This window comes from Onychomys torridus, chromosome 18, assembly GCF_903995425.1.
Source record: "Onychomys torridus chromosome 18, mOncTor1.1, whole genome shotgun sequence".
Classification (NCBI taxonomy): Eukaryota; Metazoa; Chordata; class Mammalia; order Rodentia; family Cricetidae; genus Onychomys; species Onychomys torridus.
The window spans coordinates 10,209,974-10,229,850 of record NC_050460.1 but is presented as its reverse complement, the minus strand read 5'-3'; the positions used below and the strand labels follow the sequence as shown (position 1 = coordinate 10,229,850).

At 41.8% G+C, this 19,877-nt stretch overlaps 1 protein-coding gene across 1 annotated transcript; it reads right to left on the bottom strand.

Annotated features, from left to right (window-relative positions):
• Positions 1-4,962: 4,962 nt before the first annotated feature.
• On the bottom strand, positions 4,963-14,112 carry Enpp4 (ectonucleotide pyrophosphatase/phosphodiesterase 4). Its single transcript, XM_036168061.1, has 4 exons — positions 13,964-14,112; positions 10,197-11,054; positions 9,682-9,852; positions 4,963-8,004 (listed from the first exon to the last, which is right to left on the bottom strand). Exons 2-4 carry the CDS (start codon positions 11,020-11,022, stop codon positions 7,640-7,642), a joined length of 1,362 nt encoding a protein of 453 aa, XP_036023954.1. The 5' UTR covers positions 11,023-11,054; positions 13,964-14,112; the 3' UTR covers positions 4,963-7,639.
• Between the last annotated feature and the right edge of the window lie 5,765 nt (positions 14,113-19,877).

Here is a 19,877-nt window from a genome sequence, read left to right as displayed (position 1 = left end):
TCCAGCACCTGTACTGTTGACTCCGAACCACCTGTAACTCCAGCTTCAGGGCATCCAACACCATTTTCTTGCTTGGACAAACCCAATCAAACACACATATGATTACATCAAAAATACAATGGCATGCACTAATATTTATGGGACTTTGCCATCTCCCAACTATGGTTCTAAGTATGTTATAGAAAGTAACTTTAATACTCGCAATAGCAGTAAGGATTACTGATGCTCTTACTCCATCATATAGATGAGGATACTGTGAGCAGGGGGTTTAGTCATGTCCCTAATGGACTCAGAAAAGGGCCATTTTACTCCATGACGCCCTCCAGTTAAACAAAAGTCATGAGTTCAGACTCCTTTGCTTTTAAACTTAGAACATTCAGTATTTCACCATTTGAAGTATTATCAGAAGCTTTTCTCTATGAGTTGGTTTACATACATCACTCACCAGTTTCAGGAAGTCCCCGTTTGTTCCATGTTACATCCTTTTATTTAAATGAGTGATGAGTTTTAGCTAATTTTTTCCATTCTTTTTGCTCTATTAATATGGATAACAGATTGATTTTTAATCATGAATGTGTGTGTGTGTGTGTGTGTGTGCACATGTGTGTGTGTACCTGAGTGTAGAAGCACACAACCAGAAGAGGCCATCTACAAGCAGTTGTGGTGAGCTGCCCAACAAAGGTAGTGAGAACCAAACTCAGGTCCTCTGCAAGACAAGCACTGGCTCTTAATCACTGATGTATTTCTCCAGCTCCAACAAATTGATTTTTTGGGGGGTGGAGGAGGGGGCTTTATTTTAGCTTGTAGGTTACAGTCCCTCATAGAGGGGAGCCAATGGTGCTGGCTAGTTTTATGTCGGCTTGACACAAGCTAGAGTCACAGGAGAGGAAGGGAGGGAGCCTCAATAGAGAAAATGCCTCTGTAAGATCCGGCTGCAGGCAAGCCTGCAGGGCACGTCTTAATTAGTGATTAGTGGGGGTGGGCCCACTGTGGTGATCAAAAAAAATGTTGCACTATTATGGCAAACTCCACTTACTAAATAATCATCATTTTGAAATACTGAATTCAAGAATTTGTATTAATAATAATAATAATCAATTTTTTGTGATCTTCATATTTTTTGGTTCCTTACTCCAGTTTCTGTAAGTCTGTGTAAAACTGATACTATTTCTCATAGGACTAATGACACTACCTGGTCCAGGAGTTTCCTTTCTGGGAACTTTAAAAACAAATTCTGTGTTAAATGGAGGCAGTTAAGACTTCCTACTTGACTCTATGGTAACTTTGATCAAATTTTTCAAAGAATCTATCCATTTTATCTAATTGTCAAATTTGTCAACATCTTTTTGCTAAATGTAGGACTATAATGTGACTGCTCCCTTTTTAATTAATATTACTGACTTAGGCTATCTTACTGTGGACTTAACCATTTTACTAATAAGTCTATAAAAACAAGTTTGGTTTTATTAGCCTTCTCTGCTTGTCTTTTCTATTTCAGATTTTGCCTTTGCAATTTTCTTTTTCTTCTCACTAGCTTCCAAAAAGTGGTAGCTTAAATTGTTGATTTCAAACCTTTCTCAGGATAGCATTTCAAGGTTGTAACTCCCCCCCCCCAAATAAGGCTTTATCTGTATATCTTAGAATTCAATAGGTTATATATTAGAATTGCAAAATACTTTCTCATTTGCATTACTGACTCATGGTTTACTTAGAAGCATACTGTTTAATTCCAAAATATTTTTCCAGATTACAGTTATTGAGTTTCATTCCCCTTTGGTCAGAAAGTGTAATGTATAAGACTGCAATTCTTTGAGACTATTTCTGAAGACTCTTCTATGACAATGTGAACACCCTGTCTTGGTGATTCCATGTACTGGGAAAGACTGTCCTTTGCAGTTTGCACAGTGGTGTTTTCTCAGTGTCTCAAGTGGCTGATGGCAAGACTATTTCCTTGCCTGACTTTTTTGGTCTAGTTCTATCCATTAGTGAGGAGTACTATTTTTTTTTTTTTTTTTAGTTATGTTTAGGGATTCTCTATCTCCATCTGTTTTTGATTTGTGTTTGAGATGTGCAATGCTGTCTCGCCCATATGTGTGGGTCCTTTGACCATAATACAACATTCCTCTCTAGCTTGAAATTCGCTCTCAAGAGCCCTTGACATTGATCATAGCTAATCCAGATGAGAGTTTCATATCAATTTCCATGTGTTCGTTTTCAATGTGCAGTTTTGCAGTTGAGGTATCTCTCCGATACACTGCTTACTGGTAATGCCTTTTCATCCAATTTCATTAACCTCTGCCATCTTCATTCAAATGCTTTGTTCCTTTACATTTAATTAATTGTCAAGTTTAATTAATTTTCCATTTTCTACTTCCTCATTCAAGATAATTGTTCTATCTTTATTGGATTTGATATCAGTTTTTTCACCTAAGAATTCATTTTTCTCTAAAACTTTTGTTGTTATGGTAGCAAGTGTAACACTATTAAAAAAAAAAAAAAAAAAAGGACTGTGGTCTTTGTCCGATACATTTTTGTACAATAGCTCAGAAGCCTTTGAACCTGTTTTAAATACAGAAATTGATACAGTAACTATGGGGTAATAGATATGATGTTTCAATATGGCAACCATTTTAATACCTGTATTTATTCCATGACATGGTACTGTATATATACACAATAAAATTCACTGTGAAAATAAAATAATTAGCAAGTAAATAAATCATAGTTAGTAATTCCCTAGGAAAGTATCCATTTCATGTGTATTTCCATATTTAGTTGAGCCAAAGAATGTAAAATGGATTCTTATGATTACAAGCTAGGTGGAAACCCTGCACTCTTTCAACCCACTCCATGGTTAGTCCAGCCTCTTAACCCCACAGCCTTTTCCAGAATGCACAGATGCCACTGGCTACTCACATGGAAGCGGCTCTCCCTTCTTTTCAGCCTTGGCCTTTTGCTTCTTCACTGTCTTTGAACCTCTTCATACCTGGAGCACTGACTTTCTATTCTTTCCGGATTCTCCATCTTAGAAAGGGGACTGTTTGAGTCACCTGACCTATTAAGACAATAGAATTCTATACATCCTTTTACCAATTAAAAAAACAAACAACCAAGGAAGCAGGGCCCCTTCACAGAACATTTGAATGAAAAAAAGCAATCAGTTTCTTTAGCATAATCGGTTCTGTTTGGTCCACATGGGCCTATAAAAAGAATGCCCTTCCCAGCTTGGGCTGCAAAGTTCTCTCAATGTCATGTAAGTCACTGTGGTTGATATCCTTTTTATCTAGTTCCTTTTGGGGAAGGGAGGGGAGGTTCTAGTCATCAATTAGAGAGGAGTACTGAATTCTTCAGTTATGTTTCTGGATAATTTCTGGACTTGTTTTGGAGCAAACAGCTACTGTCTTTATGAAAGTAAGGTTAAGCATGGTGGCCGTAAACATACTGACTGCAGGACTGGCCATTAGGCTGTCACACAGGAAGGTGTGACTGGATACAGGTAGGCAGCTGGGTATTACCATCGGAGAGCTGCCAGTGGGGGACTCCCTTGTTTCAATATGCTGATGGTAGAAATCAGGTGTCAGAGGTTAATGTGGATGAAGATATCCAGGCGGGCAGAAGGCCTGAGCAGCAATCCAGCATTTACCTCTGACAGTTCTGCGACGGGACCCAAGAGCAGTAGCACTTTCGACACTGATAACCACTACACTCACAAATATTAGAATGTAAATCAGCATCTTGTGTGACAGCACCCTAGGACCCAAGTGGATCTTGGGACGTTCACATATTCTCTCAAGCAATGGCTGAAGTATGTGTTGGGGGAGGGACAATGTAATAATACCCAAGAACAGAGCCAAGTTACAGGTAGGGAAAGAGGTGGACCGGATATCCAAACTCTGGAAATGGAAGGCCTACAAAATGATTCTGGGTCCAAGAAACTCAATAGCAAGAGTTAAACCACAGGTAGATGTGAGCTGTTTGCACAAATTTCTCCAGTTTTCAAAGACCTCCCTTCCAGAGTAAAGAAAGACCAGTTTTCCCAGTTCCTAGGAGTGTTCACTGACTATAACAATAATGAATGAATGAATGCTCTCCTGGAGGGTATGGAGTTGAATCTATATGCTTTTGGATAAGTCACTAAAAGTTCCAGAAAAGACAAAGTTTAGATATAAATTCCACTGTTCTGTAATCAGTTTATAAAATTTCTTCCCTTTTATTGTAAGCCAGTAGATCTTAGTTCTGTGGTGATATTGTGTCCCCTGATATATTGTTCACTTTAATAAACTTATCTGGGGTCAGAGAACAGAACAGCCACTAAATATAGAGGCCAGAAAATGGTGGCACATACACCTTTAATCCTAGCATTCCAAAAGCAGAGATCTGTCTGGATATGTGTGAGTTCAAAGCCACACTGGAAACAGCCAGGTGTGGTGGTGACACACACCTTTAATCCCAGGAAGTGATGGCAGAAAGCAGAAAGTATATAAAGCGTGAGGACCAGGAACTAGGCCTGGTTAAGCTTTTAGGCTTTTGAGCAGCAGTTCAGCTGAGATTCATTCTGGATGAGGACTCAGAGGCTTCCAGTCTGAGGAAACAGGATCAGCTGAGAAGATTGGTGAGGTGAGGTTAGCTGTGGCTTGTGTTCTGTTTCTCTGATCTTTCAGTGTTCACCCCAATACCTGACTCCTGCGCTTGTTTTTATTAATAAGACCTTTTAAGATTCATGCTACATAGTTCAGGAGGGTCTGCAAATTTACTCCAGCTCTCTTGCCAATGATGTCCTCATACTACATGTATTTATGCTGTTTTAAAAATTGGCTGTTATACATCCTTAATCCTGGTTTAAAAAAATCTGTAAAGAATGTCTATAAAGGTCTCCACAGAATCGCTCACGTCTCAACAATTCATCTTTCACAGTATGTAGATTTTGTAAGGAGGTGACAAATTAGGAAGGCTGACAGTGTGTTTGTTTGGGTAGACTTTATTTACATAAATTTTAATCAGAAGCAAAGTCATTAGCTACAAGTTCAAACAATGTGGTCAAAAGGTATTTCCTTTAACTTAAGGCACTGCAGGCTTCCCTAGAGCACTCGCTGTATTTACACAGTTTGAGAATGAATGACAAACACACACTTTACACCTAATCTCTGTCCTTCATTTGTAATGTTATAAATTACAATGAAATAAACCACTCCACACAGAAGGAATTAAAGGCAATCATCGCTAAAGCTCACAAGTCGGGCACAGGCCAGAAACAGCCAAGATGGGTGCAAAGGCATTTACTCCTTTCCTATTCCGAGGCTTTGCCTGTGGCTTGCTGGAGGAAGCTTCCTGGACAGCGCTGCTAGCAAGCCTCAGTGGTAACCCTCCGCTCTTCCCGAAGAACGTGTGCAACAGACTGCTACCACACGGTGATCACCCCTCTACTGTGAAGGCAAGGTGCTTCATTCTGAACTGACCCAGGGGATGAACAAAACTACATCGACACCTTCCTATTGCCTCTGGATACCATCATCAAGAGCTAAGTGTTTCCTGAAGCCAGTACTTTCTCCTGACCAGAAAGCAGAGACGCTGACAGGGCCCCCTTCCTCCGCCACTTTCTCCTGACCAGAAAGCAGAGACGCTGACAGGGCCCCCTTCCTCCGCCACCCTCTCTAAAGACCCACTCACAGGCTGGATGCTGTAGAAGCCACAATCGAGCTAAGAGAGTCACTGGAACCCATAGAGAGCACTGTAGGACTAAGTCATCTTCAACTAATATTAAATACTCTGCTGGCACACACTTCAAATGGCCACTAATTTTTTTTTTTCCAAAGTGAATATGGCAGTTCATTTGTTATTTTCTTTGAAAAATGGAAACTGAAGTATGCAGGAATTTTTCTATTATTTGATCAACTATTTATCCTTTAGTATCACTATTATATGTAACAAAATAAATCAGAACATTTATGAACAAATCAGTCCTGTTCCTAAGACACCCACTTTATGATTAACAGCATAGATTATGTACGTCGTACAGAGATGCCTCTCAAAACCCCGATACTGTGGCCCCAGCTATCAAACTTCAGAAAATCAGCAGGGAGCCAACACAATGCCACGTCTCTAAGATGACTGAGAGGTGTCCTCTGTCATTGGCTAATCGGTGTTTACCTTCCTGTGCTGCTGCACACTTACTGGAGAGTCATCTTGTATCTTACCAGCAACAACCAAGTTTGTTCTATATTGTCCAAACTGTCAAGGTCACACTAGTACAGGACCTGCTGGTCTTTTCTCTAATGGACATCACACAGGCTGTTTGTTCGAATAATTCTGGTTCTGAGGACCCAACTAGCCAGGGGATGACGACAGTGCTTCCCACCAGACCCATGGCTCCCAGGAAAGGTGTGGAGTCAACTGAGGGAGCAGTGCGGGCTGAGGCTCTCCGCCCTCAGCTCATGACCGCAGCAAAGAGCGGGAGCCACTAAACTCGGGTCTAGAGTTCTTACCACTCCGTTGTATGGAAGACACATGGCAAAGTCCCAGAGGTAAACAGAAAAATCCTGACCTTGCAGCTTTATATTCAGGTCATATTTTTTCCCACAGCATCTGAACACTTCCAATAAACATGAGAAGTGAAGACTGTAACAGGACTTTTAACCATAACATCAACCTGGAGACCAATAAACAACCAAGGTGTGCAAGAAGTGACCTGTCCTTTGGGCTGACCCTTTCCAGATGGCTGAGTTCTGGCACACAGTCCAGTCCCCTTTATAAGTCACATGACACCGACACAATCTCACACACACAAACACACTGGCACACACAACTTACCCAAAGACATTAAACACAAATAGGGAAAAACAATTTTCCTCTATTTTCTTTTAAATTTCTTACTAACAATAGTATCCAAAAAAATGTAACTAAAACAAACAAACAAAACCGCACGGTCCTGGTACATAACCCAGGCAGGACTGGACTCAGTCTCCAAGTCCCCACCTCACCCTCCCAACTATTTGGCCTACAGGTGTTCACCGCCACGCCCAGCTCCCAGGACACAACTTCTGAGGTGTCAGCAGCTAAGGGTCTTAACAAGGTCAGACTTCGTATTACATAGTCTTAGTTGGTTTGTTTGCTTTTAGCAGCTTTACTTAAAATGATTTCTTTGTATGTTACAGCTATACTATGTGGCTAATTTATTAACCATCACAGAGTTTCCTACTTCAAGGGTTTCCTTGGGACATATACTACTTAAAGGCAAATATAAAAATATACACAACTTTTTCTCCAGGGTACACAAAATTCACAAATTACATAAATATCTTTGTGTCATTTACAAATATATAAATCTGTTAGAAAAGCATGGCTAAGTTCTGGTATACTTTCACTTAAAGTTAGATGTTTATTGAAAAAGAAAGAAAGAAACCAGAGTATTTTCTCCAAGGCTATTTCTTGTTAGTGAAACGGGTGGTTTTAACTGATCTACCAGAACTCTACAATTGTCAGGGTCATTTACATCAGGAAACACACCAAAATAGGACACAAGAAAACAAACAAGCAAACAACTTTTAGCCTGTTTGTCTATCTTTTGACATGTATCTGTCTATGGTTGTAACACCATTCCTTGCACGGATCCTTAGTTTTGAAATTAGTAAGACACTGTGGGCTACCCGATTAAAGGATCATCGTCATCCTCCTGCAGCTGAAGGCGGGAAAATGGACGGGAAGCAGGCGTTCTGTTCTGCATGAATATCATGAGGCCTGTTAGCAGGGTTAACACCAACAGTGCGCTGACAACAATTCCAATGACTTCTGGGAGGTTAATGCACCACTGGTCCACTAACAAGCACTTGGTGTGGCTGAAGGTTCCGTTATTGGGATGTGGGTTCAGTCCCAGGATGTGGCACATCATTGGGTAGATATCCACAGTGTTCATGGTGCTCTGCCTGTAACCTCTTCTAAAAGCGGGACCATGGGCGGCAAGAAATGGATGCATAGTAGGCAGAGAATTGTCATAGCCATGGTCACCTACTGGGAAAAAGACAAAATTATGTCGTTAAACACGAAGTCTTTTATTACAAAATCACTTGTTTACTACACATGTACTAGCTTCTTGCCAGCCCAGCCCCATCCATCAAGATTCTGGATGGCTGCAATACAGAAGACAGAAATGACATCTGTGTTTCCTTCCTCTTAGGCCTGCCCCTGTTCCCAGGCACACACCTCTCTTCCCAGTGAATCACAGCTTTAGACCTTAATACTTCTCAACCTGATGTACGTATGTATGTGTCCACCCTAACCCTCTTCCTTCACCTACCCATCCCCAGGCCAGTGGTAAAAACTCACCATTAACAGCACTTAAAAAAAGTGTGCAGCTGAGAGAGGGAAGGAGAGCACACTGAAGGAGAGGCTGAGCCTCCAGGCTTAACTATCTCAGTTGTTCCAGTAAGAAATACCATGGCACAATGTATTTACTGCCAGTTAATAAATACCTCAAAAACTCAGGAAGGTCACAGAAGTGAGGGTTTTAGAGAAAGCATCTGTGTACTGAATGTAAAAGAAATCCAGACAACTCTAGCTTGTAACTCCAGCAAATGTCTGGCTCAAAGAAAAACATGGCTAACCTTCCCTGATAGAAACCCAACACCAGACTCTTCAGCTTAGTTCTAACAACCTTGTCTGTGAACGTCTTGGATTTCATGAATTTCCATTTTAGGGATATGGAAGTTTGTTGCGGTATTCTAGGGTTGATATGACAAGTCTCCAATGATTCCACTGTAATTAAAATTTTAATTCAAGTAAGTATCATGGAAAAAAGTATTGGCAGGGGAACGTGCCACAAATAACATTTGTTGATATTTCCATACTGATGGATTGTGATGCCTTGGTTCTCTGTTATGTATTTTCCAAGTTTACAAAGTAAGTATTTAAAACAACATAAATAATATACAAACCCAGTCTGTCTTACCCTTGCCTGATACTTCCAAATTCCTATTCTATAGTCTGCAACCAAATTCAGTCCTTTACCTGCTTTCATAAGCCACTTCCACTTCTACGAACCCACTTCAATTAGTTTACTAACTAACCATAGCTGCTTTCATGCTAGAAAAACAGAGCCAAGTAGCTGAAACACAGACCAGCTGGCCCACAAAGCCGAAAATATTTATCTGGTCTTTTATGGAAGTTCGCTAACCCCTGAGATGTACTCCAACATCAGAATTCTTGAGTCATAAAATTAAATACAAAATACAGATGAATAACCTTCAGCTGAGACAAGACAAGTAACTCACCCCATACTGTCCATGTTTATGGAGCAGTTGTGATGTCTCTACTTTGCTAACTTAGTTAACTGCTCCCTGTTTGCTTTCAACTCTTGCCCAGTGACCCACAGACCACAGCACACAAGGAAGTGATTTCATCATCTGGGAAAGTCTAAGGGTCACTGGGGTGAACTCTGCTTCTTTGTTTTTTTTAATACACATGAGGAAAAGGAATCAGAAAGTGAAACTGCAGCTTTCCCATGAGCTGCACAGCCTCCTAATGGAAGCATGAAACTGTGGCCGCTGGAAACGGCCAGAAAATGAAAATCACGTGAGAACTACCTTTGCAGAACTGAATCCTATAAACATAACTGAATCAAAGTTCCCGCATTCCAAAACCAGGTCACAATGTGTGGTACAGCTTTGATAGTAAAGAATAAATACTTACACTTTAATGAGGACTTGTTTAGAACGATTGTCCAGCCTTCATCGGCAACCAAAGTAATCGGCTGTATGCGATCATTGTGTTGGTAGTGAAATCTGTTAGGAATTTCTTCTTTGAGATAAACAGTCATGTGAGGGCTACAGTGCTTCAGTTTGTCATAAACCTCTGTTACATCTGTAAAAGGGATACAAAAGGAAAACCAGTGGCTGACTTGGAAGCAAAGCTGTATCTGACTAGCATAAACAGGAATACATTCTGGACAATGCTATCTGATTAAATTACTTTTAATTCTCAAAACAGAGAGTAATTATGTGACAGTGTCCGAGATGGGTGTGAACACACAGGGATTAATGAAAATTTTCATTAATCCCTGTATCTCTTTCCATTATGTGGCCTGTGCTGGTCAACGTCAAAAAGAGACAGTTTCACACTGAGATTCCTAAGCAAACATGAACTACGTATTATGACTGATCTCATCACTGAAAGAAATGTCTATCTTACTTTAAACAGCTACTTACTTATTTTGGGGAGAATGGCGGCCACAGGGGTTAAGTCTATAACCGTGTAGTTTGAATGGTCCAAGCAGGAGTCCAAATGAATCAATCTGTTCTCAGAACACTGCGTCATCCCATGGTCACTTGTGATGATCACATTAAGGTTTTCCCACAGTCCTAACACCTTGAGTCTGTGAACAAGATCACCAATAAGGCCATCTATTTCTTTCAATACCCTGCTCATGTTGCCTTTATCTTCGGGCCCATACTTGTGGCCACTTGCATCTGGTTCTTCCCAGTAGAGCGTAGCAAAGGTGACTGGTGGGTTGGAACTGCTGAGCCATTCGGTAACATTACTTAGTCTCTCCTCAAAGGGCACTGAGCTGTTGTAATTCATAAAATAGGAAGGTGTAGTATTGTGAATGGGCACATCAGTACCAGGCCACATAGCAGCAGCACTTGATCTGTTTTCTTGGAGCTGATTGGTCACCCAGATAGGCACTGCCCCATCCCACCAAAATGGATCCTTATCATTTGATTCAGAAAAATGTTTCTTTGTGACCTCATCATACATGGAATTGGCCACAATGCCGTGGCTTTCCTCATATAAGCCAGTCACGATGCTGTAGTGGTTTGGAAATGTTTTCGTGATAAAAACATTTGTAACATGTTCCACCAGGACACCTTCTTCGATGAAGTTCCGGAGGTGAGGAAGGTCATAGTTCTGCAGGTAGTCGGCTCTAAATCCATCAAAGGACACCAGAAGTAACTGAGGTGTCAAGCTATAGGAAGAGTTACCTCTACAACCACTGAGAAGTCCCAGAAATAAAAATACTACTAATAACTTCATAACGAACACCTTGAACACAGCAGCCAGGGCTCCTAAAATATAAAAACACATTTCATGTTTAAGTTTCAGAAATTTAACTGGCAGAAGAGAATCAACACTTATGAATCCTTTACATACCAGCTTTACTGATGTCAACTTAGAACTTCAATTTAAAGATAACAATAAAGTTGAAATACAGAAAAAAATTTGCCTTTACTTGTCCAGTTTCCTATTGATACCTGTCCCACACATCATCAAGCTCTGGGGGGGGAAATGGGACATATTTTTGTCCCCATAAACATCCCTGCTTGTCTATTTTTCTGACTTTCAGAACAGTAAAAATTATTCTAAAGGTTTATGAAAAATAGATGAAAACATAAAAATGATTCTTTTGTTCAAAACACAAATAATTCCAAGCTTTCAGAAGTTTCTCTTAGTTTACTTTAGTCCACATGCATAGCTGTTAGAATCCTACCAAAGTGGCTTATCACCAGTTTGTATTTAAGAAAAAAATACAGCTATAAGATAGAGACAAAATAAATGCTACCCGAGCGGGGGAATCTCATCGGCTACTTGCTCCAATGTTGACATAAAGTTGACTAACAGACAAAGTTTATAAGGACTTGGATGCCTCAGGAACTCCAGAAGAAATTTAAGTTACTAAGAGCCATTTACTTCCTCTCTCTACCACCCTTAAACTTCGATGTTACTGCTTCAGTTTTGACTATTTTTCCTAATATCCCAGGTTCAGGGTTATTCTTAATTATTCTTTTAAAAAATGATCCATTGGTTACTGGATTGATTACGGAATTTTATAGTAGTGTATCTAAAAATTTTCAAATACAGTTATGTCTAATAGAGAATGATGAGACACTTCAAGGGATGCTGCAAAGACGGTGGGGTGGCCACATGCCAAAGAATTAGCACGGTGCTCCCGGACCCACTATATGGGAAAGTTAACTCAAAACCAATCCCAGACCTCCATGAAAGCTAAAGTTGTGAAGTTCTTAGAGGAAAATCTAGCAGCAAATCTTCATAACCTTTGATTCTGTCCAAAACTTAGATGCCATGCCCAAAACACAAGTGAAAGTTATTCACAAATGATCAGCTCTGGTATGATTCCATTAAGATGAAATGCTTAGAAGGTGCAATTATACAGAAATAAGGCAGCATGGATCAGGGGTAGGCTTGTGAGAAAGTGTCAGTAAATGCCAAGGGGGGGCTTCTTTGGGGGGGGGTGAAAAGTGTTTTCAAATTGTCTGTGATGATGGTTATAATTTCATACGGCTGTACACGTAAGTGAGTGAATTCAATGGTATCTTATATATCAGTAAAATTATTTTTTAAAGTGAAACTGTATTCCTAAATGCCCCACCACAAAATAGCAAAACATCTTTATCATCTTATTTTGCCTCAAAAATTGTGTGAATTGTGCATCTTATAATGCAGATTTGGGTGTTTTAACATGAGAATATTTTCATTACTTCCTACATGCAAAGCAATACCACATAACAAAACCTGTGTTTCCTCTCCTGCCACAAAATACAAATCATAAAATCTGTCTTCCCCAAATTCTGGATAAAAAGGATATTCAAAATACATATGCTATTATAAAACCCAGGATTGGGAAAACTCAGCACACTGGACAGTCCCTGTCTTTAAGCTTACCACACTTTGTTTCATTTTATCACCGAGTCTTAAGCTGAAAACAAACCACCAGCAAAAAGGTCCTCACACATTTTCATAGAATAAGAAAGCCATGGTTCCAAGAATAAAATTATAAAGCATTGCAAGAAATTCTGTCATTTTTCACACCAACAAAACCCCCAAGGGAATAAAAAAGCAGACACATCTGGACTGCATCCGACAGTTTGACAGTAACTGGAAATATGATGTAGTCTCCAATTCAGGAGACAAAACATCCCTTAGCTCCTCTGGGTTGACAGTCTTGCCTGGATGGAATAATGCATGTCAGTCAACCCTCACTGAATTACCTAGAGCCTAACAGGCTTGGGTTGGAAGAGGGCAAGGTAAAAGCCACTTTCCAGTATTAGCATTCCATCTGCTCTGTGGTGCAGCCAAATACAAATGTGGCTTTCAAATAGCGTTATCCATTGCCACCTGTGTGCACGGTAACATAACAGGTGGCTTACCCAAAGATTTTTATTAAGTGCTAACCCAACTCCCTGAAAAGCTTTCTGCGTCTTAAAAAGAGTCTAAGATTCTAAATGGCACTCCGCTGTTCTAGGTCACATAAGACTTTCTAGCCTCTTCAAGTCAGTAAATCTATCTTGCTGTGTATAAAATGTCCCTCTTTGAGTACTCATTGTAGCTCCAACAAAATTTCTTCCCAATTATACTGTGTAAAACTGACTTCAAAATTAGTTGAGGGAAAGGACCCGGGGAGGAGCGGGGGATGGGGGGGGGGGTCGCTGCTCGAGTTCCCCTGAAATTGGGAAATCTCTGGGAAAACGGGAAGAGAGAAAACCACACTACCGCGTTCCTGCAGCAGCCTGCCCCTCTGGAGTCCTACCAAAGGTGCACCGGAATTTTCCGGTCACTAGCTGGGCAGCCCTCGAGGCTCAGGGCTGGGACCAGCACGGGACCGGTTGTTTGTGCAGCGCCTGACCCAGCATCCGGCATCTCCCTCTGCTCGGTGTCTGGTTTTTTAGGACGGGAATACCATTTGACAGCACGACAAGCCCAGGGCGGACACGGAGGCAGAGGCCGCCAGGCCCGCACTCCTGTCCCCGACCCCGGTCCTCACCTCCCGTCACAGTTGACATCCACCTCCCCGCCGGGGTGGGGGTGGGGGGACGCGCCACCTCCCCGCCGCCCCGGGCACCCCACGCGCGTCCCCGCCAGGCGCCCGGGGCCTCGCGTGGGGAAGAAGGGAGCAGCGGCTCTCACGGGCTCGACACTCCGAGCTGGGGAAGGAGGGGCATTTCCCTTCGGGACTCACCCGTCGTCGCCGCGGCCACCTAGGTCCGGCGCGCGGAACTCGGCGCTAGCGGAACCGCGCGCTCCGGGGCACTGGCGGGCCAGGCGGACGCGGGCCGAGCCCGGCTCCGGCGAGCGCTTCCTGGGGCGCCTGCGCAGTAGCGGACGCCCACCCCCGGGGGACAGCGGGCACCGCCGAGAGCGGCGCTGCGGGCGGCCCAGTGTGAGACGCGTGCGTGGATTGGATGCTCCAGGCAGCGTCGATGGGACTCCCTTTCCCATTGGTTCGTTTCACGTACCACCCGGAGACAGGTGGAGTGCCACTGGACCTAGGGGAAAAAGGTTGGCTCCTCTCTCTCCTGCCATGCCCTCCTCTTATCTTCCTACCTCCTGGTGCCCAGTTTTATCCAGAAGATGAGGAGTCCCTTCCGCCTTCACTTGAATAAAGAAAGAAACTCTGAAACAACCAGTTGACTTTTTCTGCCTTTTAAAATTCCTTTTCTGTTCTATACTCTGGGCATCTCATCTGTTGAGAATAAGGTGTTGCCTGCGTCTGCAATCCCAAATGAAAGTCAACTAGGGTCACCAAACTAAATTTGTTGCAGTTCCCCTTTTCACACCGCTAAGATGTGTATGTGGAACCATGGTCTTGCCTTAAAGAGCGTAATAGTCGAAGAGCTGAATAATCCAACTTCAAATTTAAGAGACTTGCCAAACAGATATATTTATTTAATATTTGTGTTGCTCAGATACAGTTGACAGAGGCTAGTATTTTTTTCTTTGTATCTGTAATGCCCAAAGATGAACCTGACATTGAAGTATTCAGTCTTTGTTGGATTTAATGATCATCTTAAGGCACTCTAGGTTTAATGTCCCTTTCTCTGTTAAAATGCAAATGCCCAGAGAATATTTCCATTACTGTACACCAGCTACTCAAAAAGGTACAAAGAAATAAGTTAATGGTATCATAATCGTATTCCATATCCTGAAATCTGAAAAACTTAGCTGTGGACCCAGTAGCTGAATTTATCGGTCATAAATGTCAAAGACTGAATGTGGTACGTTGGTCTGAGTTCACAGTCTAGCCACCACTAAGGGCATGGGTGCATCCAAGGAAGAAATTTGAATCTGAGTGTGGTCTGTTCATTGTTAGTTTGCCTTGATAAATTGATTCCAGTTTCAAGCCCCAGATAACCCCGTGCATTAGGGAAATAAGAGCATCCTGGATCTACAGGTTATCTTTGCTGAAGTCTTGGTAGAAGCCATCTAATTCGGCCCTAGAATCTGCCAGCACTGACTAATCTTGGTCATTTGCCTCAACCTGTTCAAACTCCATCTCCTCATCAGCTCAGGAAGTTCTGTGGTACCAACCTTTCAGGATTCTGGTCAAATAAGTTCAGTAAAGCAGATAAACCACTTGGCATAGTCATTGATGGTGGTATTAGCTGTGATTGTCATGACGACAACCACTCAGAATGGTAAGATGGAGTTCCAGGAGAATGTATGTAATAGACAGTTTAGCAGCACTTAGATTTTCTGTGTTTGGGGACCGATTCTGCAGATTCTGCTGCTTCCTTACTGGGGACACAACTGCTTAAAAAAGAAAAAGCGGAACTGAGTGCTGCATAGGTGGCACCTGTAGTGAAGAGAGCAGTGCACTAGTCACCAGGAGAAAGAAAAGTTCCCGATGCCACTGCCTGTGTGTGGCAGGCTCAGAGACCCTTGCAGTTGGGTCTCCTCCAGTGGGAGATAAAGCAGTCAAAGGGACAAAATGGTTCCTTTTGGCACTAGACTCCCATTATCTCTCATATTATTTCCCTTGTCAGCTGTAATTGACATCTTGTGTCAAATAAGCCTAAACGATAAGGGTTATTTGTTTCCTTGTAGAACAAGAAATCCAGAAGGAAGGTGTACTTCAGAAATCGCTGACTTTGCAGCCCAGCTAGGGAGCCATTAGTCATGCACACCACTCTTTCTCTGCCCGGAAATGAATTGGCATCTGGTTCCTGTCATGGTAAAGATAACTACTTGCAGTTACAGGAGTGATAGGATCCTTTTTTTTTTTTTTTTTTTTTTTTCATGCTCCATGGGTAATATAAAGGACTTCTTGGAGGTTTGGTCTCTTAGTAGCACCACCAACTTTTCAGTTAGACTAGTTGCTGTCTCACATGCCCAACTCTGAGTAAGGAAAAAAATAAGAACAGTTAACTACCAGTCTTTCCATCCACACCCTAACCTGAGCGCTGGGAAGGAACTGATTTTTCCCAAACTACGTCTTTATTCCTTAGTAGATTTGAGATGGAGTGGGTGTCCACTAAAGTGTCCTTCTAGATATGTAAAGGTAAAAGAATGTGACATTAATACTGATCTTTGTTTCTTTCTTTTTTTGACATAAATATTGTTTTATTTAGGTAGACAAAAGAATAACATTCACTTAAATATTCTTTCATCTCAGCTTTTTGAAAGGAGAGTTTTATATAGAGAGCCTTTATGCTATAGAATATAGTTTAAGATGTGTTACATTCATTTATGTTGTGGAACATTTGTTTAATGATGCATAGATGTGTTGCATTCTTTTATATTGCATTATTTTTAGCTCTGTGAAGCTGTGTTACTTTGCCTGTCAAAAACACCTGATTGGTCTAATAAAGAGCTGAATGTCCAATAGCTAGGCAGGAGAAAGATAGTAGGTGAAGCTGCCAAGCAGAGAGAATGAATAGAAGAAGAGAGTGGAGGGAAATTAGGAGAGGAGGACTCCACAGCCAGCCATGGAGTAAGAAGGAAAGAAAGATATATAGAATAGAGAAAAGTAAAAGCCCAGAGGCAAAAGGTAGACAGGATGATTTAAGAAAAGCTGGCAAGGAACAAGCCAAGCTAAGGCCGAGAATTTATAAGAAAGAATAATATTCTGTGTACTTATTTGGGAGCTGAGTGGTGGGGTCCCTCAAAGAGTAAAAGTAAAGAAAAAAAAACCCTACATCTTTGAAAACATTTTGTGTTAAAGACTGCAAGGAAGCAATAGTGTAAACTTATTCACAAATGAATGATGTGCCCTAGAAAGAACTGGCCAGGCTGAATTCACACAGACTAAAGTCCTTGTTTCCACAGGCAGTGCCAGATTTGAAAGAAAGCAGCATATCAAAGGCTGTTTCATTTTCTTCCATGAACTAAGTTCAAGATTTCCCATCTGTTCATTAACTCAAAATATTAAAATAATTTTATTCTGTTTTCAAAGCTAAGGGTGTAGATCTTTAAGCACACCAACTGATGCCTAACTCACTGTTGGCAGGAGTTAGGTCAGAAGTTACAGGAAAACAGTTTCAGAGCAAAAGCCACACCCTGGCCAAAGCAAAACAACCCCTGCTCACTGTTCTAATAAGATAGTCACAAAACACAAACAAGTGAGTCAAAGTCAAGTCTTCAGGGGAGTAGCTGAAAGTGAAGATTCTGATGCATGCTAGATGTTTATATGAAGAAAACATAATGTAGGTTTTGTTGCAGCTATAAGGCACGAAACTACCTTATGAAACATGGCTCCATGGTAATTTTGAGAGTTCAGGGAATGAGGTGATCCACCTACCTTCCTTTAAGCAATATTAAGTTTGAATAATCTCAGGAGAGATGGAGATTCTCCTACATTGCAACACTGTTTAAAATGATCCTATATCATCTACTTTGACATTTCTTCATCCTAAAAAATAGTTCCCCAAGTATAAATAAACTGAAAGAAAGAACACAAATTCTCTGGAGACTTTCTTCTGTGAAGAGCTCATTCCACCCCCCCCCCCCCCCCCCCACAAGAATTGAAAATGAGTAAGATTCAGTCCCTGCCCTCATGGGGCTTCTAGTGCAAAAGGATGACTAGAAAAGGTATTATTCTGGTGTTCCACCTGCCCTGAATTTGTTCTTTTTCTTATGGTTCTAATGGAGACTACCCACTTCCATATTTTAAGGATTTATTTGCATTAGTTTTAATTATGTGTATGTGAGTGTCTGTACGCGCAAGTGAGAACAGGTGCCTGAGTAAGCCAGAGGCCCCAGGCTCCCCTGGAGCTGGTATCTCAGGTCGCTGTAACCTGCCTTTGTGGGTGCTGCAAACCTAACTCAGGTCCCCTGAATGAACAGTACATGCTCTTCACCACAGAGATATCTCTCTTGTGCCCCCCCCCCCATTCTTAGCTGGTGAGAACTCAGTTAGGCTGGCCATAGTACTCCCCTTGTCCCCAGCATGGACGTCTAAGGTGCCAACTGTCTTATTTACAGTAAATTGAGGACTTTCCTGGGGTATGAGGTTGTTTTTATAGAAAATCAGAAGAGTAATAAACAAATTGGAGTGAGTTAGTCAAAACTGACCCTAGCCTGGCCCGATGGAGCAATTCCATACCACTACCCAGAAGAATTTGTTCAATCAAATTTGCTCCATTCCAGTTCAGAACAGCACCATCTCTACACATTGTTGCAATAATTAGAAAAGTCAGTGTTTCAACACTATTGCTACATTGGAAAGCTGTAAGCCTAGAGCTAATCCTCGTCAACCTTATCCCTGGAAAGGGATGGTCTGCTGGGGACTAAGCCAAGGCAGAAGAAGCAGAGCCAAGAGTTGGAGCCCAACACTTGAGGACAGTGATTACTCATATCCAAGTTCCCTTGCAAGTTCATTCTGAAAGCAATTTGCATGCCTCAGTAAAGTATTTATCATCATTATTATTATCATTATAGTTATTATTATTTTGTTGTTGTTGTTGTTGTTGGTGGTGGTGGTGGTGGTGGTGGTGGTGGTGTGTGTGTGTGTGTGACAGTGCATGTGAAGGAAGTGGTCAGAGGACAATCTTACACTTTGTCAGAGGCTGAGTCTCTGATGTTGTATTGTGTACACCAGGCTATCTTTCCCATGATTTTCCAAAGGTTCACATGTCTCTGCCTCCCAGCTCACTGTAGAAGCATGGGTATCTCAGGTCCTCTAGGTAGCTCCAGATTGTTTGAGTTCCGGGGATTTAAACTCCGGTCATTGGTTGCATCAGGTTTTATCTACTGAACCATCTCCCCAGCTTTGATCAACTCTTTTTTTCTAAAATGAGTCAGAACTGAGTTCCTATTGCTAAAACAGGGATGAGAAAATCAAACCCATTAGCTTGTCCTATGCCATCAAGTGAGGTAAATGCTCTAAGAGAGGAGCCAAAGAGGAAGAGGTTACATACAGCTGCAGAATACAGGAAACGAACCTGTGATGTTACAGAGTGATAAGATGGCATGTAAGATAATTGGTCACAGAATATCAAAATACTATACAGAGAAACAGAAAGTAGATGCTAGAGACAGGCAGAGATCTCCAGAGAAAGGACCCCCGCCCCTGCAGCCTAGGGAGCAGTCTGTGAACTGGCTGCTGCCAGAGCTCCCAGGATGTTTGAGTATGCAGAGTCCAAGAGGCCTGGGTGGCACCTTAGCAGGGAGCTGACCTCTGGCCCTTGTTGCATGTCAGAGGGAATGGGCGGACTCACCCCTGCCTTGTGTTTCCAGCACCCCACCGAATCCAGGACTGTGTAGAAGGAACTCTGTTGTGTGGGTTCTAAACACTACTAAACAAATTTGCTTACAACCAGCCATACAGCAGAGTCTAATTTCATCCTGTTTCAATGGGAAAGACACTCCATTTGGAATCTGTGAATAAATAGTATCTCTTCTCAATTTAAAGGCTCTTGACAAAGTGGCTTACTTCTAAATAAAATCTTCATGTCGGTAACTCTGTCATCCTATGTTTTCTAGTCATTTGCTTATTCTGTAGTGTTTCCACTGGGGAGACTCTCCTCTCTCTTAAACTGTGGAACTGCAATAACTATTCTACCTAATGGTACAATTAAAGAAATTCCATTTAACGCATAAATCTTCCCCTGGGGCCTCCCTGCAGTCTCCCAGACGAGTAGAGAATGTCCCTTATG

Coding starts and splice junctions, on each gene's coding strand:
- Enpp4 (XM_036168061.1), bottom strand. CDS start 11,022: ATGAAGTTATTAGTAGTATTTTTATTTCTGGGACTTCTCAGTGGTTGT. Junction 9,853..10,196: donor CGCCATTCTCCCCAAAATAA/GTAAGTAGCTGT, acceptor TCCCTTTTACAG/ATGTAACAGAGGTTTATGAC. Junction 8,005..9,681: donor AAACAAGTCCTCATTAAAGT/GTAAGTATTTAT, acceptor TCTTTTTCCCAG/TAGGTGACCATGGCTATGAC.